We start from the raw sequence: 22,419 nt of genomic DNA, 5'->3' as shown, positions 1-22,419 counted from the left end.
TGCAATCCTACACTGCCCGTACCCATGCGTCAGTGACTTGCCTAGTGGCTGTGTGCAGGCTCGAGCAACAGAGGCAGTACTCAGCAGGTCTAAGCTCTGCCCATTGCTTCCTCCACCCTCCAGGTTCACTGCCCCAACCTTCAGGGCAGCAGCAAAGGAGGTCACAACGGTATAATGAAAAATACATCTTCAATAACGTTTTCTAAAACATGTAGACTTTGTCCACAGGGATCCTCTTGCTATATAGAACGGACACAAGCAGTGGTCGGTTATGTGTCTAGCACATACCTCAATGCACTGACTTTACTGGAAGTTGTCCCGACAGTCAGTTCTCTGCCCTAGCAGCATCTCTGTACTCCTGAGCAGTTTAAAATAGAAAACACAAAAGGATCATTAGTTAGAGGTTATATAGACAGGCAACCCGCTCTTCTACTTAACTCACGTATATGTACTTAACTCCCCCTGGTTCTCCAGCACCTATTTTTCTCCTCACTCCTCTGAGTGATTCATCCTCTGGATCCTTTACGGCATTACCTGGGGAAGGGAAGATGAGGAACTTACTATAGGCCATAATGAGGCACTCAAAAAGATGTCTTCCCTCCAGACCTAGAGCATACCTGTCTCTCCCTCTTAGAAGAAAACACTGGTGAATGGAATTGTTGGAGCTATGAAAGAATGGAGGGGAGGGAATAAACAGTTTTAAACTTGAAAAGACTGAATAAATGAACACACACACACCCTCTCTCAAGCAGTGTCATCCAAAGACAGTGGAACTCTTACTATATACCAGGCCTTGAAGTCTGGAACTGGTGTGGCAGGATTCTTTCAGCGTCAGGGTGCAGCGGGGCATAGCCCCTGTGCCTCATGACTTGTGTAGATCCTCAAATGTAGGACTATGTGTGGACATGGTGCACTGTTTGAAACAGGATGGAGCTAATGTGGTCACACTCCCCTGTTGCAACTTGCATTGGTTCTGCCACACCTGTTTAAGTTGCTGCACTGCAGTTCTCTAATGAAGAGGAGGCTTGAATGACATATTTCTGTGCAGAACTGATGGAGTTGGGAAAGGAACCAGTCACTGGGTTTCTATAGAATACTTTTTGACATGAGAAATGTTGGTAGATTTCAGTATTGTTAGGGAATTCTCTTCCTCATGTTCTCTCTCTAAGATGAATGTTTCAGTCCTTTGTTTTGTCAGTTATTTACATGCTCTCTGGGCATAGTTTTAAAAGGAAAGAACTTTGATGGAGACTAGCAAAGGGGAAAAATAGGTCATCACATTTATTAAAAGTTGCAGATACATGTCATCCAACACAGTCCCTACATTTTGTGTGTAATTGTCCAACTGCTTTAGCAAAATCATGATGTCTTTAAGAAAGAGATTGCCTGGTAGACTAGGAGCCTCTTCTCAGCCCTATATAGACCTAGTTTTGTATTGTTGTATGATCACATGCAACTGTAGCCACTTACGTTTTATAGGTCACAAGCCAGTTGCTACATAAAATTAAACTGCTTTACTTTTTTTCTTTAAAGCTCTGTGCTTCAGATGTGCCATTTTTATGTACTATAATTGGGTGAAAGAATTAGTGCCACTTATTTTGATGTCCTCTGCGCCAAAAAAAAAAAAAAAAAAGAGTATTATTCATAAACTTAATACCTTCATAGAGACAAAGTCAGCAAGACCTCTTACTGGGGCTAGGTCTACACTACCCGCCTGAATCGGCGGGTAGAAATCGACCTCTCGGGGATCGATTTATTGCGTCCCATCGGGACGCGACAATCGATCCCCGAATCGGCGCTCTTACTCCACCAGCGGAGGTGGGAGTAAGCGCCGCCGACAGAAAGCGGCAGAAGTCGATTTTGCCGCCGTCCTCACAACGGGGTAAGTCGGCTGCGATACGTCGAATTCAGCTACGCTATTCACGTAGCTGAATTTGCGTATCTTAAATCGACTCCCCCCTGTAGTGTAGATGTACCCTGGGATAATGATTTAACATGTTACTTTGGATTAGGTATGTCTATTAGGTATGTCATCAAAAAGACTTTAAGATGTAATTGGGTGTAATTTTTCTGCATAATGTTTAAATAGTAAGAATTTCACATATATAAACAGTTTAACATTGTCATGTTAGTGAAACCTTTTCTAAACAAATTGTAGGCAACCGACTGATCTGTGCATGCAGACAAAGATTTTCCACTGTGGCCTGATACTTACTGCTCTAGCAGTCTTTGTTATTGAATGGATTTTACATTAATCCCTTGACTTCAGTAGCCATATTCTGCCAGCATATGTTTTTTTTTTTTTTTTAAAGTAAAGATGAAAAACTTGTTTACCTATCAGTAAGTTACCTGGGTAAGGTGTTCCCATATATTCTGAATTCCGGGAAATGTAAGAACCATCAACTACTATAATAAGGCAGAGGTTTGAGATTTAATTTAAGGTTTAACTATGAAGAAAATATTTATAGAGAATTATATTTATAATTCTCTATAAAAGTAAACAATTGTCATTACAGCCAATGATTGCAGTCTTATGAGACCTGGGTTCACTTCCTGGTTCTGCTGCATATTTCCTCTGTGATGGTAGGCAAGTCGCTTAATCTTTCTATACCTGAGTTTCCCCCATTGTAAAATTGAGACCTTCTTCCACCCTTTGTCTTGTCTATTTGGATTGTAACCTCTTCCAAGCAGTGACTATATTTCACTATGTGTGCATGGTGCCTAGCACTGGGGGGCCTCCAGGAACTACTGTAATACAACTCTGAGCTGGTCTCCTAAGACCACCATCCCTAACCAGTACAGTCAGAGTGAGTAACTATTTTGGCAAATATTTATTAATTGAAAATATATACTAATAGTTCTGTATATGGAGCTTAATATTGCTAAGTACTGACAGCCCACAGTGCCTCTTGTCTTCACTGGGAGATAGTGCTGAGCTTCTTACAGATTTGGATCCCAGAAGGGAAGTTATTTGTTCATCTTTTGTGCCAAATTGTTATAAAACAAATGGAGAAGGCATTTTAATACTTTAAAGTATTTCTTAATGTAATCCGAAACTGTCTCTTGGATTTCTCAGAGCATCTTCTCTATTTGCAATATGGCAGTTTTAGTGTAGTTGTTGATGGTTCTGGAAATTCAACATAAATAGAACTTTATTTACTTAATTAGTAGTGCCTAATGACAGATTTTTTTTTTCAATTTATGAGATTCATAAGGGTCTTTTTTAAGGTGGTGAAAATTAATTGTGTGTAGAAACTCAAAACTACCCCCCTGGAGAGAAGAGGGGTGGGTAGGCAAGCAGAAGTCATAAATAGTATATTCACTACTTAATATCGAAGCATCATAAATGTGTCCAGAAGTGTCTATTTTATATCATGGATCTAGACTGTCTTTCATTGCTTCAACAATATTGGAAATTTTCGTTCTTTAATTTTACTGACAGTCCAATAAGTCTGCTTAAAATTCCTTTATTCTGCAGAAAGCCTGCAAAAACAAATTCTCCTTCTTAAAATAAATTTTGAGCAGTTTGCTGAAAGTGGACTTTAGACTGCATAAATAAAGATCTAGCTCTTTTACTTTAACGGTTTTAATTGTCAGTTTATTTGGTCTTATCTGACTGTTTTTGTCTTGTTTTTCTAACAGTGATCACATGGAAAATATTTCTGGCTATTTAATGAAATATACCAATCTCGTCACTGGCTGGCAATATCGGTAAGTCTTTTTTGAATTTTTTAAATAAGATTGATTGCCTGAAAAACATATTGATTTGGATATCAGTTTTTTTCTTCTAAGCAATTAAAATAATGGGAGAAAAAAATATGTATTTTTCAGATTTAATATGGATTAAACTAACAAGTAGATAAGAGATGGACCTGCTACATCCATAGTAGGGATAACATCTTGTTTTAGTATATGACTAAGAGATTAATGAAAAGCAGAGAAGGACTACTAAGCATTTAAATGGCTTTTTGTTGTTGTGATGTATGAGTGTAAGGGGGTATTCAGCAACGCTTTCTCAAACTTTATATTGCACCATAACAATACATCCAACGTTGTGGTTGGAGGCACAAGCTGTCTAACGCAGTATGTTGCACAACAGTAGTGGCAGAGAGTTTAGCTAAGGACACCTGTTGAAATACCTTCTATTGTGCACTGCATAAGGTGTGAGTATGTCTATTCCTAACTAGCATTGGTCCAGTGATGTAAATTACACTCTCCTATCTTTGTGGCTGGTATTGCTTTGTCTTAAAGTTTCTCATATGCACAGTGCTAAGTCTTCCAAGACTGCATTCCTGAAGTATCATAAATGTACTTTTAATTTACTTAGTGACAGTTCACGTACACCATGCAAAGGTTTGATCTTTAAAGAATCTTTGTATGAGTCTAATCTTGTGCAGTTTTAAGCTATAGTTAGTATATTTGGTGAAGTTGTGTTGGCAAATTGTGGTATTTACATAAACCCATTTGATGTCTAATGGTCCGATTCAAACAAAAACTAATTTTCCCCAAACTTGTGTGGGGATGATTATTTATATTAAAAAGATGTATGTTAGTTTTATTTTATAAATGGACTTTTTATCACAATCACAGATTTTTTGTTTTAAACAATGAAGCTGGCCTACTGGAGTACTTCGTGAATGAACAGTCTAGAAATCAAAAGCCCAGAGGTACCTTGCAGCTAGCTGGAGCTGTAATTTCACCCAGCGATGAAGACTCTCATACCTTCACCGTTAATGCTGCTAGTGGAGAGCAGTACAAACTAAGAGGTATGACTTAAGTTCTTGGACAGAAGATTTTTCCACTAGACTAGAGGATACTCCTATATGTGGTTGTAGTTTTGTGTTTGGTTGTCTCTTTGTTTGCTTTAGAAACATATGAACAAAACTGCACACACACAGAGTATAATATCCTAATTTTTTGTGTGTGTGGCCCCAAAATCTATGGGATGGTGACTTTTTCCAAGACGATAAATTTGATTTGGGGAGGAACCTCAATAGACATTAAATGTCTTAAATTCTATGTTTCAGTGTTTCATAACTTATGTTAGGTAACTTCTGTGGCTGGGAAGAGAGCCAGCCAATTTTTCCAATGGAAAAAAGCTTAAAGTATCAGTACTGATGCTTGGGAACCACTGCTCTACAGGCATCTTAGTCTAGAGCAGGGGTAGGCAACCTATGGCATGTGTGCTAAAGGCGGCACAAAGAGCTGATTTTCACGCTGCCCAGGTTCTGGCCACTGGTCTGGGGGGCTATGCATTTTAATTTAATTTTAAATGAAGCTTTTTGAACATTTTAAAAACAATCGTTTAGTTACATATTATAGACTTATAGAAAGAGACCTTCTTAAAAACGTTAATGTATTACTGGCACGCAAAACCTGAAATTAGAGTGAATAAATGAAGACTCGGCACACCACTTCTGAAAGGTTGCCGACCCCTGGTCTAGAGCCATGGAAAAGACTTTTACGGAAATCTGGGCTAATGTCTTTTTGTTCCTGTTCCCTTGAGGCTCACCATTGCATTCTTCCTGACCTGTGTATGTTTTCTTGTATCGTGTGTAGATTTACCAAAGAGGAAATTATACATTCCTTCTGAAGGGCAATAAAACCAGGATATGATATTGGTTCCATGCACTATAAATAGTTTTATTTGGTTTCTCTCTTTACCCAGAGAGGAAAAAGAAGCCTATCGTGTACTAGTGCTACATTAGTGTTATTTTAAAGGAATAAGAAAAATTATCTGTACGCTTGCCTATACTTCAATTTTTGTTCCTGTAAGAAATTCTTCGTTTGCTTTTTATCAGCCACCGATGCTAAAGAACGGCAGCATTGGGTTAGCAGACTCCAGATATGCACGCAGCATCACACGGAAGCAATTGGAAAGGTACTGCATGATTTTAATGTGTTCTTGAATAAAAACGTATGAGAGAAAATATTCATGTTCTTGATCAGTTAGGGTCTGTGGTAAAAGTAATTGAAAACTGATATATTCTATTAATCCATGAGCCAGATAAGGTTAAGGTAGAAATCTGAAAAATTCCCAATACTTAAAGAGGAAATATGAGAGTGTGGCTGAGTACACTTGACATATATAGTCTGTAATAGAAATGGTCTTTTCCTAAAATATGTAATATGGCACTATGAAATGGTGAAGGTACTGCAGCCTGCGAAGGGTTAACAGGCCCCAGCTGGTCATGTGGCTGATAGTACAGAGTATAAAAGGAAGGGGAAGCTGAAGCCCCTGTGGGTTTTAAAGCTGAGTGTTTTTCATAGTTTGCTTTTGTTTTGTGGGTAACCCACCAGCCCTGAGGAAAGGGCCATAAAAGGACTAATGGTTGGAGCTTGATTTCGCCTTCCTTGGTTGTTTATACCAGGTATATTTTACAGGTACATTTAGGATGAAACTTGAAGTTTTGTGACTTGAGCTAACATTGTGTCCTAACCTCAAATGTACAATAAAATTGTTCTAGTAACATGCTATAAATCTGTTATTTTACTTCAATTTTCAGTGGTTTTAAAATATTTTACTCTTAAGGAATTTCTAGAAATGTGGTTTTTGTGGTTTTTTTTTTTAAAGTCAGTATTTATTTTTATTTTAAGTTTTGTAAAGTAATTCCTGTATTGACCTGCTGACTAGTCGGGGAGTAGCATAGTGGACATTTGATGAAAAGGTATTGTTCGCTGTGTCATGCCATTCCTAATTTTAGCAGGTACATTTTGAAGGTATGACCCTGAGTGCATTGAGGGTGAGGGAATAAGACTCCAGGAGTTAATTTATGGCAGTGATACAATGCATTCATTCATCAAGGTGAAAATGTTTGTGGAGAGGTCATGTTCTTTTATTTAACAAGGATATCTTGCTGCACCAAGGGTGACTGTTATCTCGTAACACAAGAAGTTAGCTCCACCACACTATTACACTTAAGGCTGTTTTTGTTTTCGCCCCACAATACAGTTCTACTAAAATTTTGCTATCTGGATGGCTTTTCAATACTTGGAAAATTCAGGGATATACTGAATACAGTTTTTGGTCCTAAATTTCTTGTTTTTAGAACTGGAGTTTCGAATTGTAGCTCAGATTTCCAGTTGTAATTTTTGTTTTTTGCTTGGCTTGTTTAAAAGGAAAATTTGTGTCCAAATTAATTCCCCTGAATTAGATTTCTTTTTTAAAAGGCTCCTCCATAAGTTTGTTCCTTGAGAGGAGTTTCTAGCAAGCCTGAAGATTAAGGCTTGCTAGCTCCTTTCACAAACCATTTTCAATGCTTTGTTGCTTCCCGGTATACGTGTATTGTACGTTATAGAAGTATATTCTTAAATTTTTGCTTCATTTAACCTAAAATCTGAAAAAAAATCCAATACGCCAAGGTTCTTCTAAAATAGGATTAACTCCTTGTGACTGGCTCTGACTCCTCTATCATCAAGAGATCGCGCCCTGGTCTATGTTACAAACTTATGTTGTTATAACTATGGTATAAAATCCACCCCTCTCCCCCCGAGCGACATAGTTATACCGACCTAACTCCCAGTGTAGACAGAGATTTACATAGCTACCAACTCTCCGGAAGGTGGAGTACCTAAGCCGATGGGAGAAACTTTCCTGTCAGTGTAGGTAGTATCTTCAATAAGTGCTGCGGCGCTATAAGTGTAGACAAGTCCTGCATGTGTTTCATTTTGTCTTCTAAATGGTTGTAAATGAAATTCTTCTCTATTAAATGTCAGGTTCACCCCTGTTAGTCTGTTGCCTCTCAGTTTACATGTTAATCTTCCCGCAGAGCTCAAACCTGAATAGAAGGGCCTACTTCCTAATCATGTAAAGTGATGTATATTGTTTCATCGCAATTCCTGGGTTGCATGTAAGCAAACCCAAGCTGACTGTAAGCAGTGGAGCAAGACAATTATCAGGAAATAGCACAAAGGAACAGAAACCTCTTCACTTATCAGTTAACACTTTGTGCACATTAATTACCAGAGTAGTTGAAAAATAGTGGGTTCAGCTAGCTTTCCCTCACTTTATTTAATTCTTGATATTTATATTCTGATTTATGTGCCTAATGAAATGTTTGTTGAGTATTAGGAATTTTAAATTTCTTTATATGCTTGTTTATTCACTAGAACAATCCTCCACTGAAATCTCGCAGCTTCTCTCTTGCATCCCAAGGAAGTGGCAACTCTCCTGGTGTTCAGAGGAGACCCAGCCAAAATCCAGTTTCTTTTTTTAGTGTTGGACATCACAAGTTGCCAGCAGGAAAGAGAGTTCCTATTCTGCAGCCAGACCACCTCGTAGATGTTAGAGAGGTTTGTATGAATAAAAATTTAAATAAATTATTTTGAGAATGAGAGAGAACCAACATATTATTGTCCTTACTACTTTGGTTGACACAGAAACCCTGATAATTTGTTGGATATAGTATTCCTAAATTGGCCTAAACTGCTAGTGTGTTGCTGTGTGAGTTTAAAGAGCTGCCGTGTTCCCACCCCAGAGCTGGCAGTATTTCAGTGGTGGTGGAAGTGATCAGAATGTATTTTCTATCTCACTTTAAATATGTAAAGTGCTTTGGCATTAAAGGTTCTTTATAAATGTCATATTTATTATTTAAATTGTTGGGTGGCAGGTGACTTCAGTGTCAGGATGTTATAACAGGTAACAGCACTGAAGATTGAGTATCCCATATTCCTGTCCCTGCTAGTCCTAGCATTACAGCTCAAGAAGATGTCATATCACATATTTCTTCCTTTCTTCCCCTCTCAAGCCTTGGAAGAGTTGACTTCTTTAAGGGCTGAACATTTTTTCCATGAGCTTCATAGGATGGAGGAGGAATCAGTTTGGTTCATATCAGAGAATTTTGCTAATAATATACAAAAAGTAATGTTACAAAGTTTTATGGCCAAAACCTCAAAGTGTGCAATTGAGAGGGGAAAGCAAAGAAAAGGATGAAACCCAGCAATATGATTCCACTGAATACTAAATCTGGATGAATGGTATACTTTGATAAAAGGGGTGAGCACTACAGTGCATGACAATCCTTATCTTGTATCCTTCCATCCCTGTCACTAATATAAAAAGTTGCAAATATTTAAAAACATTTAATCAACATATATCACTTACATCTAACACATCTCTAAAAGGAAAACTTGTTGCACCATTCACCAGTATGAAGTATCTGTTGTTCTCCTTATGTGGCATCTCTATTACTGGATGTTTGCAACTGTGGTAGCCTGTTCTGTATGATCCTCTGATAATCTTTTGTGGATGAATAGTCCTTTTGATCCATCCAGGATACCACATTGTCCATCCAAGATCTTTTTCTGCCTCGTGTTGTTCTGCCTTCAACTTTCCCTTCCAGTGCCAATCAACATGTGTTGCCCACTGAAACTCTTAAAAAGTGCTCTGCAAATTGAATTGTTCTTTCTTTTCATAAGATCTCTAACTAGTGTTGGCCTATTACTAGTATTGTCAATATTAGTATTATCACGGCTAATAATAGTTTAAAGCAATGTGATCAATACAATAAATTAGAACGAAAGATGTGTAACACTGACAGACCCCGTCATTGGTGGGTGGAGTCGAACCTGGGACCTCTGGAGCTAAATGCATGAGCCTCTACTGCATGAGCTAAAAGCCATATGGACCTTAGCTAAGGCTGTAGAGCAGACTCATTAATCTCTCTCTCTCTAAGTGGTCTCGGTGCCACTAGATGGGACAGAGCACCACACCCAGGCTTGTGGGTTATAGAAGTTTTTGGCCACTAAAAGATAGATGCACAGAAAATGGGATGTACTGGGGTATCAATAGGTGAGCAAGAGTTAGTTGGTTGTTCCATTTTAATTATAAGGTTCTTGTGGACCTTGCAGTAGAGGCAAGTTTATAAAAGGGACATGATGAGTGTGAGACTTGGCAAACTGTCATAGACAGGGCATTCCACAGTCACAAGAATCAAATTTCTTTGTAAAAGATTTCTGGAAGAGCCTTGGCTGTCAACGTACCATAGCAAGAAGGTATCTTGCTAAAGTGGTGGAGAGATGGCTGAGATATTGAAGAGCCAGTGACTAGACTGCCAGTATGAGGACCAACACTATTAGGATGGCTCTTAGAAAATATATTACAAGGTGAAATCAGTCTTGAAAATGCATCCTACCCCCTTAATCTGCATACAGATCCTGAGCCCACAAATATCTTGAAAATTGCCTACCAGTAATGTTTCCTTTCTGTTACGACACGCACCTCTTAGAACTGAGAGAAAATGTGGGTCACAGAAAAAGAATTGTAAAGAATTCTTGCTTGATGAGATGAAAATATAAGGAAGGTGATAGACATGGCAGGGTTTGGTCTCTTTAAATCCCTGCATTCTGTTTGGTTGCTAACGAGCTCAGCAGTTCCTGTAAGCATCATGAAACACTGGAGCAGGGAACAAGTTCTGAAGGGAGAAGGTTCTGACTCCTAGGCAGTTATGGTCCATGAATGGACAACTATCCTCCTGTTTACTTTCTAATAGAAGGTAGGGATAATGCAATTGGCACAGGGGCCACCCTCTTGTGCCTGTGCCCTGTGTTGGCTGGTTAAATAAATAGTCCTCATGCCTTCTTCAGTGCTTCACCCTTGTGTCTTTATTAACAGTGCAACCCCACTTTGTTCCCCCAACAGTTATCCACATTTAGACCCTCCCCAGGGTCTCCTGGCCCATGAGGCTCCTTTCCTTGGGTGGGGAGACAGAGATACAGCCCTCCTGTCTACTCTCAGGCTAGACTCCTGACTGAGCTTTCCTCAGGGCTTTTATAGCCCTCCTTTACTCAGTCCAGCTGCTGGCATTTAACTCAAGCCATTGCTGAGAGTCAGCCCTCATTAGGGCCTGCAGCTGGGCCCTCTGCTGGCTGCCCAAGCCCCTACACTTGGCTTCCTTACCAAACAGCAGGGCTTAGCCAGCATTTTAGCAGGGCATTCAAGGGGTTTACCCCTGCCCTGTCACAGCAATGTATGGGATGTTGCTGTGTAATGGACTCTGAGATCTGTGTATGAAAAAAGCTAACTGTTATTTTATCTTCGGTCTTTTCATATTGTTAGAGTAGGATTAAATAATTTATCCGTAGCTTTCTTTTATTATAGGCTATTGCAAGTGAGCCTTATGTAAGGGAGAGGAAGTAAGGCTTGTGAATGTAAAAAGTCATAACTTTGCCATTGAATAAATGGGCTTGACTTCTATTGATTTAAGTGCATGTGTAACTGAGGGAAGAATTTGGTCTCCAGTCTTGTCTAAAGTGAAGCTTAAGGTATTTGTATTCCCTTTTCTCTGCTTCCTTGTACCATATCAACGAATTGGGTGTCTGGTAAGAGCAGGGTGACCAGACAGTAAGTGTGAAAAATTGGGACGGGGGTGGGGGTAATAGGCGCCTATAAAAGACAAAGCCCCAAATATCGGGACTGTCCCTATAAAATTGGGACATCTAGTCACCCTAGGTAAGAGGTGTCTCTGGAGTAAAGTTACCAGCTTTGCTTCTGAAGTAGCTGCTTCTGCGGGCAGCAGATCTTCAGTAGCTCACCAGAGGAGAGTCCCAAACCACAAACAGGGGTCCATCAGTCTGGGATTGCCAGCAGGGAGGCCTGAGGACATAGTTAGGGACAGTGTGGGGGACAATAAAAGAGACCACAAATAGGGAAGATTGTCAGGGTGAGTGGACACTGCCCACAATCTCTTTGCTCCTGACTCTGCTAAGCACAGCCTCAATCAGGGAGGCAGGCTGAGAGTGTCGGAGGGTTTTTTGTACAACTCTTATATTCCATACCAGATAGAATCTGTTAAACATTGTTAAGTTTGCAAAATCTAGACCTCAGAAATTAGGAAATGTGAGAATTCAGGTTGTATGAGATTGGAGGTGAGGTGCATCTGAGTGTAGTGGAGAGGAATTTGATGTGTGAGGGTTGGTTATATGTTGGAATAGGAAGGGAAGTTTACCATGGAGATATGGAGTCTGTGTTTGGGTATTGTGGGGATTGGGTAGTAAGGCAAGCAAGATGAGATTGGTGTCTTTAGTGTGGAAATGGCCTTGACATGAACGGTCCCTGTACCCCTCATCTCCCTCATGCCTTTCTTAGCCCCATCCTCTCCCACATCTCTACTACTCCCTCATGCCTCCCACATCGCCTTCCCCACCAATTCTAATACCTCATTCTACTTTAAAATGCTGTGAACAAATGTGGGTCAGAGAAGTGAGGCTGAAGAGAAGTTTCTTGTCATGAACTGCCTGTGGATCATCACAGTGGAGCTTATCTTCAGCTACGTGTCTCCCCTGAAGGTGAAACATTGCCCATCTTTTCCTCTCCCTATACTTTTCCTAGACAGTGCTGTCCACCCATCATAATCTCCACATAGCCCTGCTCAACTGTCTGTTCTCCCCCACAAGCCCCCTCAGACTTTAGTGCCCCAAACAGCTGCTGACTTGTCCAGCATGCCAGGCAGTCCTTAAAGTGGTAGCCTTGAATCAACACTTATCTATCCCCAGTTGCAGGTGTTATATTCAAAACTATTTTAGGTAGTGAGTTTAGTAGATACATGCTCTCTTTAAAACACACCTTGTAAGTAAGAGCACAGTAGCTGTGTTGTGTTTACAGCAGTAAGTTAGTTTTAGGTCAGCTTGCACATATGGTGGGTTTGGTGCACATAAGAGAGACCTTTTCACCTCTCCCCTGTCACAGGAAAGGATTAAGAGTTTAACCTCATAAATACCCCCTCCCCACCAAAAAAAAAGTGGGAGGGGGAGAAAGTAGAAAAGGAAGGAAGGAGACATCATGAAAGGGATGAGAATATTATAAGTTATAGGTAGAGTAAAGCATGATTCAAAGGGACCTGTATTTCACAGATCTTATGGTATCAGTTTACACCAGACAGGTGTCACTTACAAACTAGGACAACTATGTAGGGGCTTCAATGTGATTTATAAAGTTTGCTTGTAAAATACAAAAAGCAAAAGAAAGATGTGGAGAAAAGATAAAAAGCCACCGTTTTAAAGATGAGTTTTAAAATAACATTTCCAAAAGGGGAAAATAAACTTTTGGACATTGTGTCCCCAGTGGTTTTGGAAAAAAATAACTGCCACTGTCATGCTATATTCTTCTTGTAATAGCAGGATTAAACAACTGCTAACATTAAGACATGAAGTACCCTCCGGTGCCTAGAAAAACCTTAATCTGCATTCCTGTGGTTTCTGCTGTTTTAAGAGCTTGTTAAACCACTTTATTCTTTAGTTTGAAAACTGTTGTAACAAGTTCATGTTTAAACTTAAACATATAAAGTTGCAACGGTAGACTGTTTTAGTTACTTCAATATATCAGAAATGCCCTTCCTTTCAAGAGATGGATTTGACATTGGTAGAGCTAATGTAGCATACAGTAAATTTGGATGCTACCTGCCCTTTTTACCTCATGTCACATACGAATAGAAAACTTAAGGAAGAGCAGAAGAGAAAATAAATTACACTGATACTAGTCTTCATGTAAAAGTTATACTGTAGCTGTATTAACAATTTATCCTTCTGTATATTGCTGTTTTGCTGTTCTTGAACAGTAATTTTTTTGGGCTGAGGAGACTTCGAAGAAGATTTTGGTTAAGCTTCCAGGTGGTGCATGGAATTTCTTAAGTGTGAGACAACACTCTGATTCTGGTCCTCTCTCTTTTTGCGGAGTGCAATGATGAAGGCATAGATTTAGTCCCCTTGAAATGGCCACCGTGCATTAGGCAGAACTTTGATTTTCCCTGCATCTGTTTGAAGTGATATGCAAGGATTTTCTTAAAGTTACAGAGAGAGCGAGAGAGAGAGAGAGAAACAGGCCTGTAGAAAATTTATATTAATCTTCTGGTTTTAAATATTACAGTATTGGACTGAGTGATCTGGTGTAATTCTAAATTTATGCAGGAACAGCAGTAGAGGCTCTGGAAGCATAAAGACAAGGATTATCGGGGTCCGTTATTAATCTAAATGTGTTATGCCAGACTGCTTTTTTTTCCTCAATGTGTTGTTGCTTCGTTGATAGGCATGTCTAAAAGTTCTGTGTCAGAATTTATAACATAGAATTTACCAATTTGTGAAGTATAAGGCCTTCATTGTGATCATCTTGTCTGACCTCTTGTATAACACAGGCCATAGAACTTCCCAAAAACAATTCCTAGAAAATATCTTTTAGAAAAGCATCTGAGTTTGATTTAAAAATTGTGAATGATGGATACTCCACCATGATCCAGTGGTTTAATTACTGTGACCATTTAAAAAAAAAAAATACACCTTATTTGCAGTCTGAATTTGTGTAGTGTCAACTTCCAGCTATTGGATTGTGTTAACCTTTCTCCGCTAGATTGGAGAGCCCTATATTAAACATTTGTTCCCCAGGTAGATACTTATAGACTGTAATCAAGTCACCCCGTAACCTTCTCTAACCTTCTATAAACTTGTATATGTTCATTTATTAATGCTATACTTCAATATACCATTGCTCAACTAGTTGCAGTCTCAGTTCAAAAGTCTGCGGCAGAACCAGTCTTTCTAAATGCTCAATGCACAATCCTCCTTTAAATTGTATAAAATCTGCACATAATCAGACCAAAAATAACTCCAAACTGCACAAAACTTCAACTTCCTGACTTTCTTGGCTCTTAACTGAATCTATATGTTGTCTTGGTGCTTTGAAAACCTTGAGGTAGTTGCTTGCACTACAAAGCAAGAGGCCTAAGAGAAGAGACCACTTTACTCTGAGCAGCAGTACTTCTGGATGTGCTCTTTTGCTAGGAAATATAGCAAGTGTACTTTGGACCGGTTGATAGTTTTGAACTGTGTGTGTGAACTGTTGTTGTATATGGACCTGGTTGAGTGAGGGAAACTTAGAATCCTTGAAAGAGTGCTTTTAAAAAACGACATGTCTGGGCGATTTAAGTACTCTCCTGTGAATGGTTTCACTGTGTCGAGTGCAGCTGTTCTCATTCTGCTTGCATGGCAATAGGAGAGGTTTCATGATTGACTGGCTATTTTCTGTACACTTCTTTATCCCATTGAGTTAACGGGGAGGTTGGGTGGCATAAGCTAGAATAGACTAATAAAGGATGAGAGGCATAACCTGAAGCTATCCTATGACTTTTTTTTCCAGCTTTGCAAACTATGAATCTCTTTGAGGCAGGGATGGTCTCTTTCTGTGTGTTTGTACAGTACCTAGCACAACATCTCGAAGGCATGATTGATCCTGAAATCCAGTTTGCAGCATTACTCTGCACAGTTTTCAGGACAGTTGAAAAGTTCACATGTAAGCCATTTAGAGAATACTGTGACAAGAAGAGGTGGATTTGACATGTATATCGTAGAGTATCTGGTGGTACACCTCTACCCCGGTATAACACAAATTCGGATATAATGCGGTAAAGCAGTGCTTCGGGGGGCGGGGCTGCGCACTCCGGTGGATCAAAACAAGTTTGATATAACGCAGTTTCACCTATAACATAAGATTTTTTTTTTTGGCTCCTGAGGACAGTGTTCTATTGAGGTAGAGGTGTAGGTAATCGGTTGTTAGCAAAAGACATAGGAATATAGTGTTACCAAATAATACCGTGAGATTTTCAAACAATTTTTGTGATTTGCTGATGTACAATATTGTTTGAATATTTCTTTGAAATCTAAAAACCATTGCCTAGTAGAGACTGCATATTATGAGATTGATAGAAAACAGAGTGAAAGGATACGGTCAGTGGGTAAACTGAAAACCTCACCAGCCAGTTTGAAATCAGACACATGCATGAATGTGACATTAGCGCATGCAAGAAACTCATTCTCCTTTGCCTGTCAGTTCTATTTTTGTGTTCAGGCAGTTAACAGAAATTTGTAACAATCCAGAGAGCAGCAGGATTCTTCTTAGTATTCCATTTGTTGCCTCTATCCAGGAAGAGAGACTAGTAAAATAAAAAAAGAAGTTAATAGATAGTACCTGTGATCATAGAAAACCTGTGCAATATTTTGTCTTAGTGATTTTTTTTTTAACCTACAAATTGTTTAGTTTCCCCAACACTATACTGTGTATGAATGCATGTGCCTTTCTTTTAGGCTTCACCGCAAAATGTGGGACCAATAATTAGTCACTGTTGTAGCTTCACTGATGGTAGCTGGCACAGGCTGTAGAGTTGACAGTGTTGTCTAACCTTGCTCTGGGGGAAGGAGCAGCATGGGAAGAACGGGGGAGGGGAGAGGGAGGAAATCCACTGACTACAGGAACGCTTGTTTTTCAACCTGTCGTTCATATTTTACATATGTATATTATGATGTAAGTTTGAGCCAAACTATCTCTGTGTAATTTAGGGCCTGACCCTTTAAGGCACTGAATACATCCTATCTTGTAAGGTACTGAACACCCTTACCCATCCCATTGATTCCACAAGATAGATTGTGTCAGCTTCCATGTTCTGTATAGCAGTGAACTTGCTACTGTGTTCTATATAAAGCATGGTTTTCAATATTGTATGTACCTATCAACCAAGCATGGAGAGCACTCAGCACTTAATAAGGTTGTTAATATGTTCAGATTTATTTTTCCTTTGTAAAAACTTCTTGGTACATTGTCTCACTATGTAACTGTAATACAATAAATACCATGGATTGCATGGGACTTGTGGCCTTCATTTCGTGGAAGGTTTAGTGGGAGCATTCAGCACAGAAATGTGTTTAATTTATATTTTTCTTTTGCAGTTCATCTTTAACCATACATTTTAAGTGACAAGATGGTACTTTTATTTTTGACACATATAAAACTAATTCTTATTCTTTGGGACTTGTATTAAGTTTGTCATATTCTTTAGGGTCATCTGTTTGTGAAGCACTTCAGTATAGCTGTATACCACAAAAATGTCTATCATCTTCTCTGACACCAGCACTGTTTTGTTTGATAGATGATGTCTCAGGCTGAGGGACAGCAGAGAGACTTGATCAGAAACATAGAATGCCTTCCTGCCTCCGGTCACCTTACATCATTGGATCCAGACCTGTTAATGCTAAAAGCAACTTCCATGGCAACTATGAACTGCTTAAATGACTGCTTCCATATTCTCCAACTACAACATGCATCACAGCAAAAGGGATCCTTACCAGCAGGTAGGTCATGGATTAAGGTAAAGATCTACATTCTGTGTGACTGAAGCATAAAGTCTAGAATGTATTGATTTTAATTGAAATGCTTATTCTACTGAATTAAGGTTTCTTTCACCTTCTTCGGAAGCAGCCTCTGTTAGAGACTTGATACCGGGTTAGTTGGACCATTGCTCTGATTCAGTATGGCAGTTCCTATGTTCCTGCATGATTACTTTTTTTAGGTCAGATTGTCTCTAGTCCTGATGCAATTGCATTGGAGAATTACACTTCCCACCACCTATCTTTGTGACCACAGTAGTGCTGTCAGGATTCTCCCTTCTTATGTGAATAGTGGGGTGGAGAGCAGGCAAAGGCGTAGCTCCATCCCATGTTCATCTGTCTAGGCATGAGGTGTGGGGAGCAATTTACTCCTTTTCCTGGGAAAGAAGTGAACTGAGTCACAATCCTTTCTACTGCTCTTCTTGGGGAGGCATGGCTATGTGCCACTCTTTACACAGTACTAAGACTAAAGGCTCAATCTAGCCCCATGTTTTTTGAGCCAGAGATGTTCATGATGGTTTATAGACAATTAAATTGACAAGAGCAGTTAGTGGGTATTTATTTTCAAAAGTGTCACCTGTTGGTGGGAATCATGGAACTTTCCCACTATGTATGATTCCTTCTAAATCTTTCAGCAGAAGCCCTTTAAAGCTAATTTGTCATTTCCTTTCTCAGCCACTAGAGAGTTCTCAAGACCTTTCAAATTCCCTAAAATTCATTTTAAAAACAAGCAAACAAACAAAAATCATACAATCATAGGACTGGAAGGGACCTCGAGAGGTCATCAAGTCCAGTCACCTGCACTTGTGGCAGGACTAAGTATTATCTGGGCCATTCCTGACAGGTTTGTGTCTAACTTGCTCTTAAAAATCTCCAATGACAGAGATTTCACAACCTTCCTAGGCAATTTTTTCCAGAGCTTAACCACCCTGACAGGAAGTTTTTCCTAATGTCAAACCTAAACCTCCCTTGCTGCAATTAAAGCCCATTACTTCTTGTCCTATCCTCAGCGGTTAAGAAAAAACATTTTTCTTCCTCAGCCTTCTACATACTTGAAAACTGTTATCATGTCCCCTCTCAGTCTTCTCTTTTCCAGACTAAACAAACCCAATTTTGTTCAGTCTTCCCTCATAGGTCATGTTTTCTGGACTTTAATCATTTTTGTCGCTCTTCTCTGGATTCTGTCCAATTTGTCCAAATCCTTCCTGAAATGTGGCGCCCAGAACTGGACACAATACTCCAGTTAAGGGCCTAATCAGCGTGGAGTAGAGTGGAAGAATGACGTCTCGTGTCTTGCTTACCACACTCCTGCTAATACATCCCAGAAGGATGTTTGCTTTTTTTGCAACAGTGTTACATTGTTGACTCATATTTATCTTGTGGTCCACTGTGACCCCCAGATCCCTTTCTGCAGTACTCCTTCCTAGGCAGCCATTTCCCATTTTATATGTGTGCAACTGATTGTTCCTTCCTAAATGGAGTCCTTATTGAATTTCATCATATTTACTTCAGACCATTTCTCCAGTTTGTCCAGATCGTTTTGAATTTTAATCCTATCCTCCAAAGCATTTGCAACCCCTCCCAGCTTGGTATCATTCACAAACTTTATAAGTGTATTCTGTGCCATTATCTAAATCATTGATGAAGATATTGAACAGAACTGATCCTTGCGGGACCCTGCTCGTTATTCCCGTCCAGCATGACTGTGAACCACTGATAACTTCCCTCTGGGAACAGTTTTCCAACCTGTTTTGCACCCACCTTATAGTAGCTCCATCGAGGTTGCATTTCCCTGATGTGCGTTGTTATAAATCCAGAATGTTAGTGGATCAAAGCAAAAGATTAAGAACAGTATCTAATATATACCTATTTAGTGCAAAAAAAAAAAACTTAATGACAAATTATTTTGTAGCTAAGATTAAGATTACTGTTGAGGCTCAGACTTTGTCAAAACTGGTTACTCTCGTTTCAGCATGCCTCTTATTTCATGAGGTGCCACAACGTGCAATACTGATATTTTTGGTTTTAGACCAACTTGAAGAACAGTTTTTTTTTAACATTTGCCTTTTTTCTTTCATTCTGATTGTGAAGTTTCTAGTGTGTGTATATATATATACACACACACACACACACACACACACACACACACACACACACACACACAACATTTATATAGCTGCTTTTCATTTTCAAGGATCTCAGAGCATGTTAAAAATTATTGTGCACGCAGCACCACAAAAATGAGGCTACCTCTGGGGTGTGGCTGGAATCAATATGTGGATAGCATGCTTGATAGCAGTGATTGGGGAGGCAAAAATTTGATGGGCTTGCAAATTCTTTGGGATATGAAATGTGTCAGGGGTTTTGAAAAACATAATTTTCTTCTGTTTGGATTAAAAAAAATAAAAGAAATTGCTCCAGTGAATTCTATCACTCTTCTATTTTAGAACTTTAGTGTCACTCTGAAGTAGGGACATGAACGTAGCCTATATTTTAAAATTTTACACTACAAATATTAAGTTCTAATTCTAGGCCTTGTCTATTCACAAACTTTCACCATTCAAGTTTGTATGTGGGCACTCCTATTTTGATTTCACTTAATGCAGTTTTTGGAGAAGTCATAGATAAGGGATGTAAAGCTATGTGCCCTTTTGAGGCAGAAATCATCTTATAGGAAACTTCAGATTGGCTTGAATATAAAATTACCTTCTCTCTTAAATTAGAAAAATTTAAATTGATTTCTCCAAGTAGTAATCATTATGGAACAATATGCTGTGCCTGTGCATGCACAGAGCATGTGTTTATCTCTAATTGTTCATTTTCATGCAAACAAATGTTTACCAGAACTGTTTTCATTTAATTTGTTTATAAAATGCACATTTGAATATGTGCCTTTTCCCTTTGTGAGTCTCTTTATACAGTAATATGTTAATTTTAGTGTATCTATTGGGTGTTTTTGTGCTAGTAAAAGCTTTTAAGGAAGCAAATGTTTCTACTGAATTGCTACAATTATACCAGCCTCTTGATAATTATTGTAATAAACTGCCTAGATAAGTTACTTACATGATGGGAATATATTAAAGGTATTGTAGTATGTTTTGCGTTATATATATTTTGAGATTCCCAGCTATGTTGAACTGTGTTTTGCCACAAGAACTGATGAATTGTACAGTAGTAATTATTTTTAGCTCTCTTTAAACAAATTAGCCCATGTGGTTTTAAATAACTACATTGTAGGGTAAACCATCTTTCTAGCTTTGGAACTTCCAGGCTTAATTTTTAAGATGAAAATTTGAAAAGTGTTGTCCAAAACTTTGACTCTTTTTTTGTGGCTTTAACTTACAACAAACTAAAAAACCCACCGTGCCTGGGAAAATTGTTCCCTGTTAAAAAGCAGCTATTTTAGAGCCCACAAACTACAATTCCTGTGAAGAAGAATAAAGCAGGAAATAAGAACTGGCAATGTGGTGTCACAAAGCATTGTTCTAAAATCGGAGGTAAAAAAGAAATCTGCACTAGAACTGGGAAAAAGTGAAGGCAATCAAGCAAGAATACATGGTATTAATTTTCAGGCTTCTAAGGGAAGAGAGGGACAGCAAAAATGTAAAATAGGTTCGTGTCTGCTACTTTGGCTTAGGGGAATATAATACATTGTCCTGGTTGAGAGAGAAGTATTAGAGGGCAAACCTGTCCATTAACAGAGTATAAAATGAAATTATATTTAGAGAAAAAGATTTGAAATACTTAATTTTTAAAAATCCAACACAAAAAGATAAACATGTTTGAAATAAGTAGTAAAGTGGACTAAAAATAGCTGATAAAGAGCAGAAAAGGAAATACTGGTTAAATTTTAATAAGTATACAAATCAACCAAGACAGATAATATGCAACCTATGTAGGTTTCTCAAGGATAAGAGGAGGAAATGTACTATTTTCTTAAAAAAAGGAAGGAACAGTGATCTTGCAATTAACATGCTGAAAGTATAATTTCTAACACTTTTATAAAAAGATTGACAAACTGAGAGATTGTGTATCTAGATGCTAATAATGCAAGCAGTGGTAATCTTCTTGTTTCCATGAAGATTAAATCTTGCCATACAAAGTTGAGTTTTACTACTGAATCCAGGCAAAGATGTTTAGCTAAGATGTTTTAAGACAACTCTATCACACAAACAGTGGCGTTGGAACAGTTTTTCTAGTGCGGGGGGGGAGGGTGTGCTGAAAGCCATTGAACAAAATTGTAAATCCTGTAAATGATGGAAACCACTTTAAGCCAAGAGGTACCTCTAGTTCCAGCACCCATGCACACAAATTGCCCTCACAAAATGGCTACTCCATTTTTCTGATCCTCCTTTACATGAAACCCATGTTATCTGAAGCAGGTTCCTGTCTCTAGCTTAAGTCCGGGGATATGACCCCTTTTCGATAAGGCAAGTTTGGATAATTGAGGTTACAGTGTATAAGGATAGATATGTCCAACATGCTGTTTTCTTTTCTGAATGTCCCCAATTTCTTTTACTTTGCCTAAATGCAGAATACGGAATTATGGACAGAAGATTCAAGTTACTAGTAATTCTTATGCTTCTGGGTTTGTGTTATAGCCAGAATGTTTCTGTCTCATAGCATTTGTGTGTGTTTTTAATAGAACTTTATTGGTGTCTACTGTACATTAGCCTTTGAAATAAAATGGAACATTTTCATTATTGATGAGGAATTGTATCCATTCTGATAGACTAGCGGAGAGTAACTAGACACTTAAATCATTAAATTAGTGGTGACAGCTTTCCAGGTGCTGCTGCTATCTCTTTGAGCAGCTATTATTTATTCAACATAGCATGTTGTTCCTTCAACTGAGAAAAGACAAGTATTTTTTCCAGAGAAAAGGATGCCAAAATATTGTTTTGTTTTAGCCTCAATTTCTGAAACTGACAGAGGTTTGAGAATGAGCTATAGCTACCATTTCTTTAACTGGTGCAAAGACTTCTCCAGGGGGTTACATAACATTCCAGTTAGATTGGGTTCTTTTTCTAGTGTCTGATTACACCTTTTATAACATGATCTTCTTCTCCAGTACAAGTTGCATATATTACAGCTGCCCAATCCCAGTGCTCATGCTAATGATCAAAGAAGGTGTTGTCCTGGTGCACTCACCTTGTGTTTTGTGGCTGCTGAACAAGATTAACTGCTTGCAGCTTTTTGAAAAAGTGCTTACTCAAAAACATCTTTTGTTAAACTCCCAGAGTATGAATAAGTTTCAGCGCAAACTTTCTTTTT

General features: G+C 38.7%; 1 protein-coding gene across 4 annotated transcripts in view; it reads left to right on the top strand.

Annotated features, from left to right (window-relative positions):
* Positions 1 to 22,419, top strand: part of OSBPL11 (oxysterol binding protein like 11) — a 69,701-nt gene that overhangs the window by 29,248 nt on the left and 18,034 nt on the right. For 3 of the 4 annotated variants that reach the window (XM_034785438.1, XM_034785439.1, XM_034785437.1), the window contains 5 exons: positions 3,643 to 3,711; positions 4,591 to 4,766; positions 5,802 to 5,881; positions 8,110 to 8,292; positions 16,908 to 17,109. In XM_034785438.1, the coding sequence (XP_034641329.1) occupies positions 3,643 to 3,711; positions 4,591 to 4,766; positions 5,802 to 5,881; positions 8,110 to 8,292; positions 16,908 to 17,109 (710 nt within the window). Of the gene's footprint in view, positions 1 to 2,531; positions 2,584 to 3,642; positions 3,712 to 4,590; positions 4,767 to 5,801; positions 5,882 to 8,109; positions 8,293 to 16,907; positions 17,110 to 22,419 lie in introns of those variants that run through there. The other variant, XM_034785440.1, reaches the window with a different exon arrangement.

This window comes from Trachemys scripta, chromosome 11 (assembly GCF_013100865.1).
Source record: "Trachemys scripta elegans isolate TJP31775 chromosome 11, CAS_Tse_1.0, whole genome shotgun sequence".
NCBI classification, from domain to species: Eukaryota; Metazoa; Chordata; order Testudines; family Emydidae; genus Trachemys; species Trachemys scripta.
Note: the sequence above shows the minus strand (reverse complement) of the source record. Positions and strands in the feature narration are given on the sequence as shown.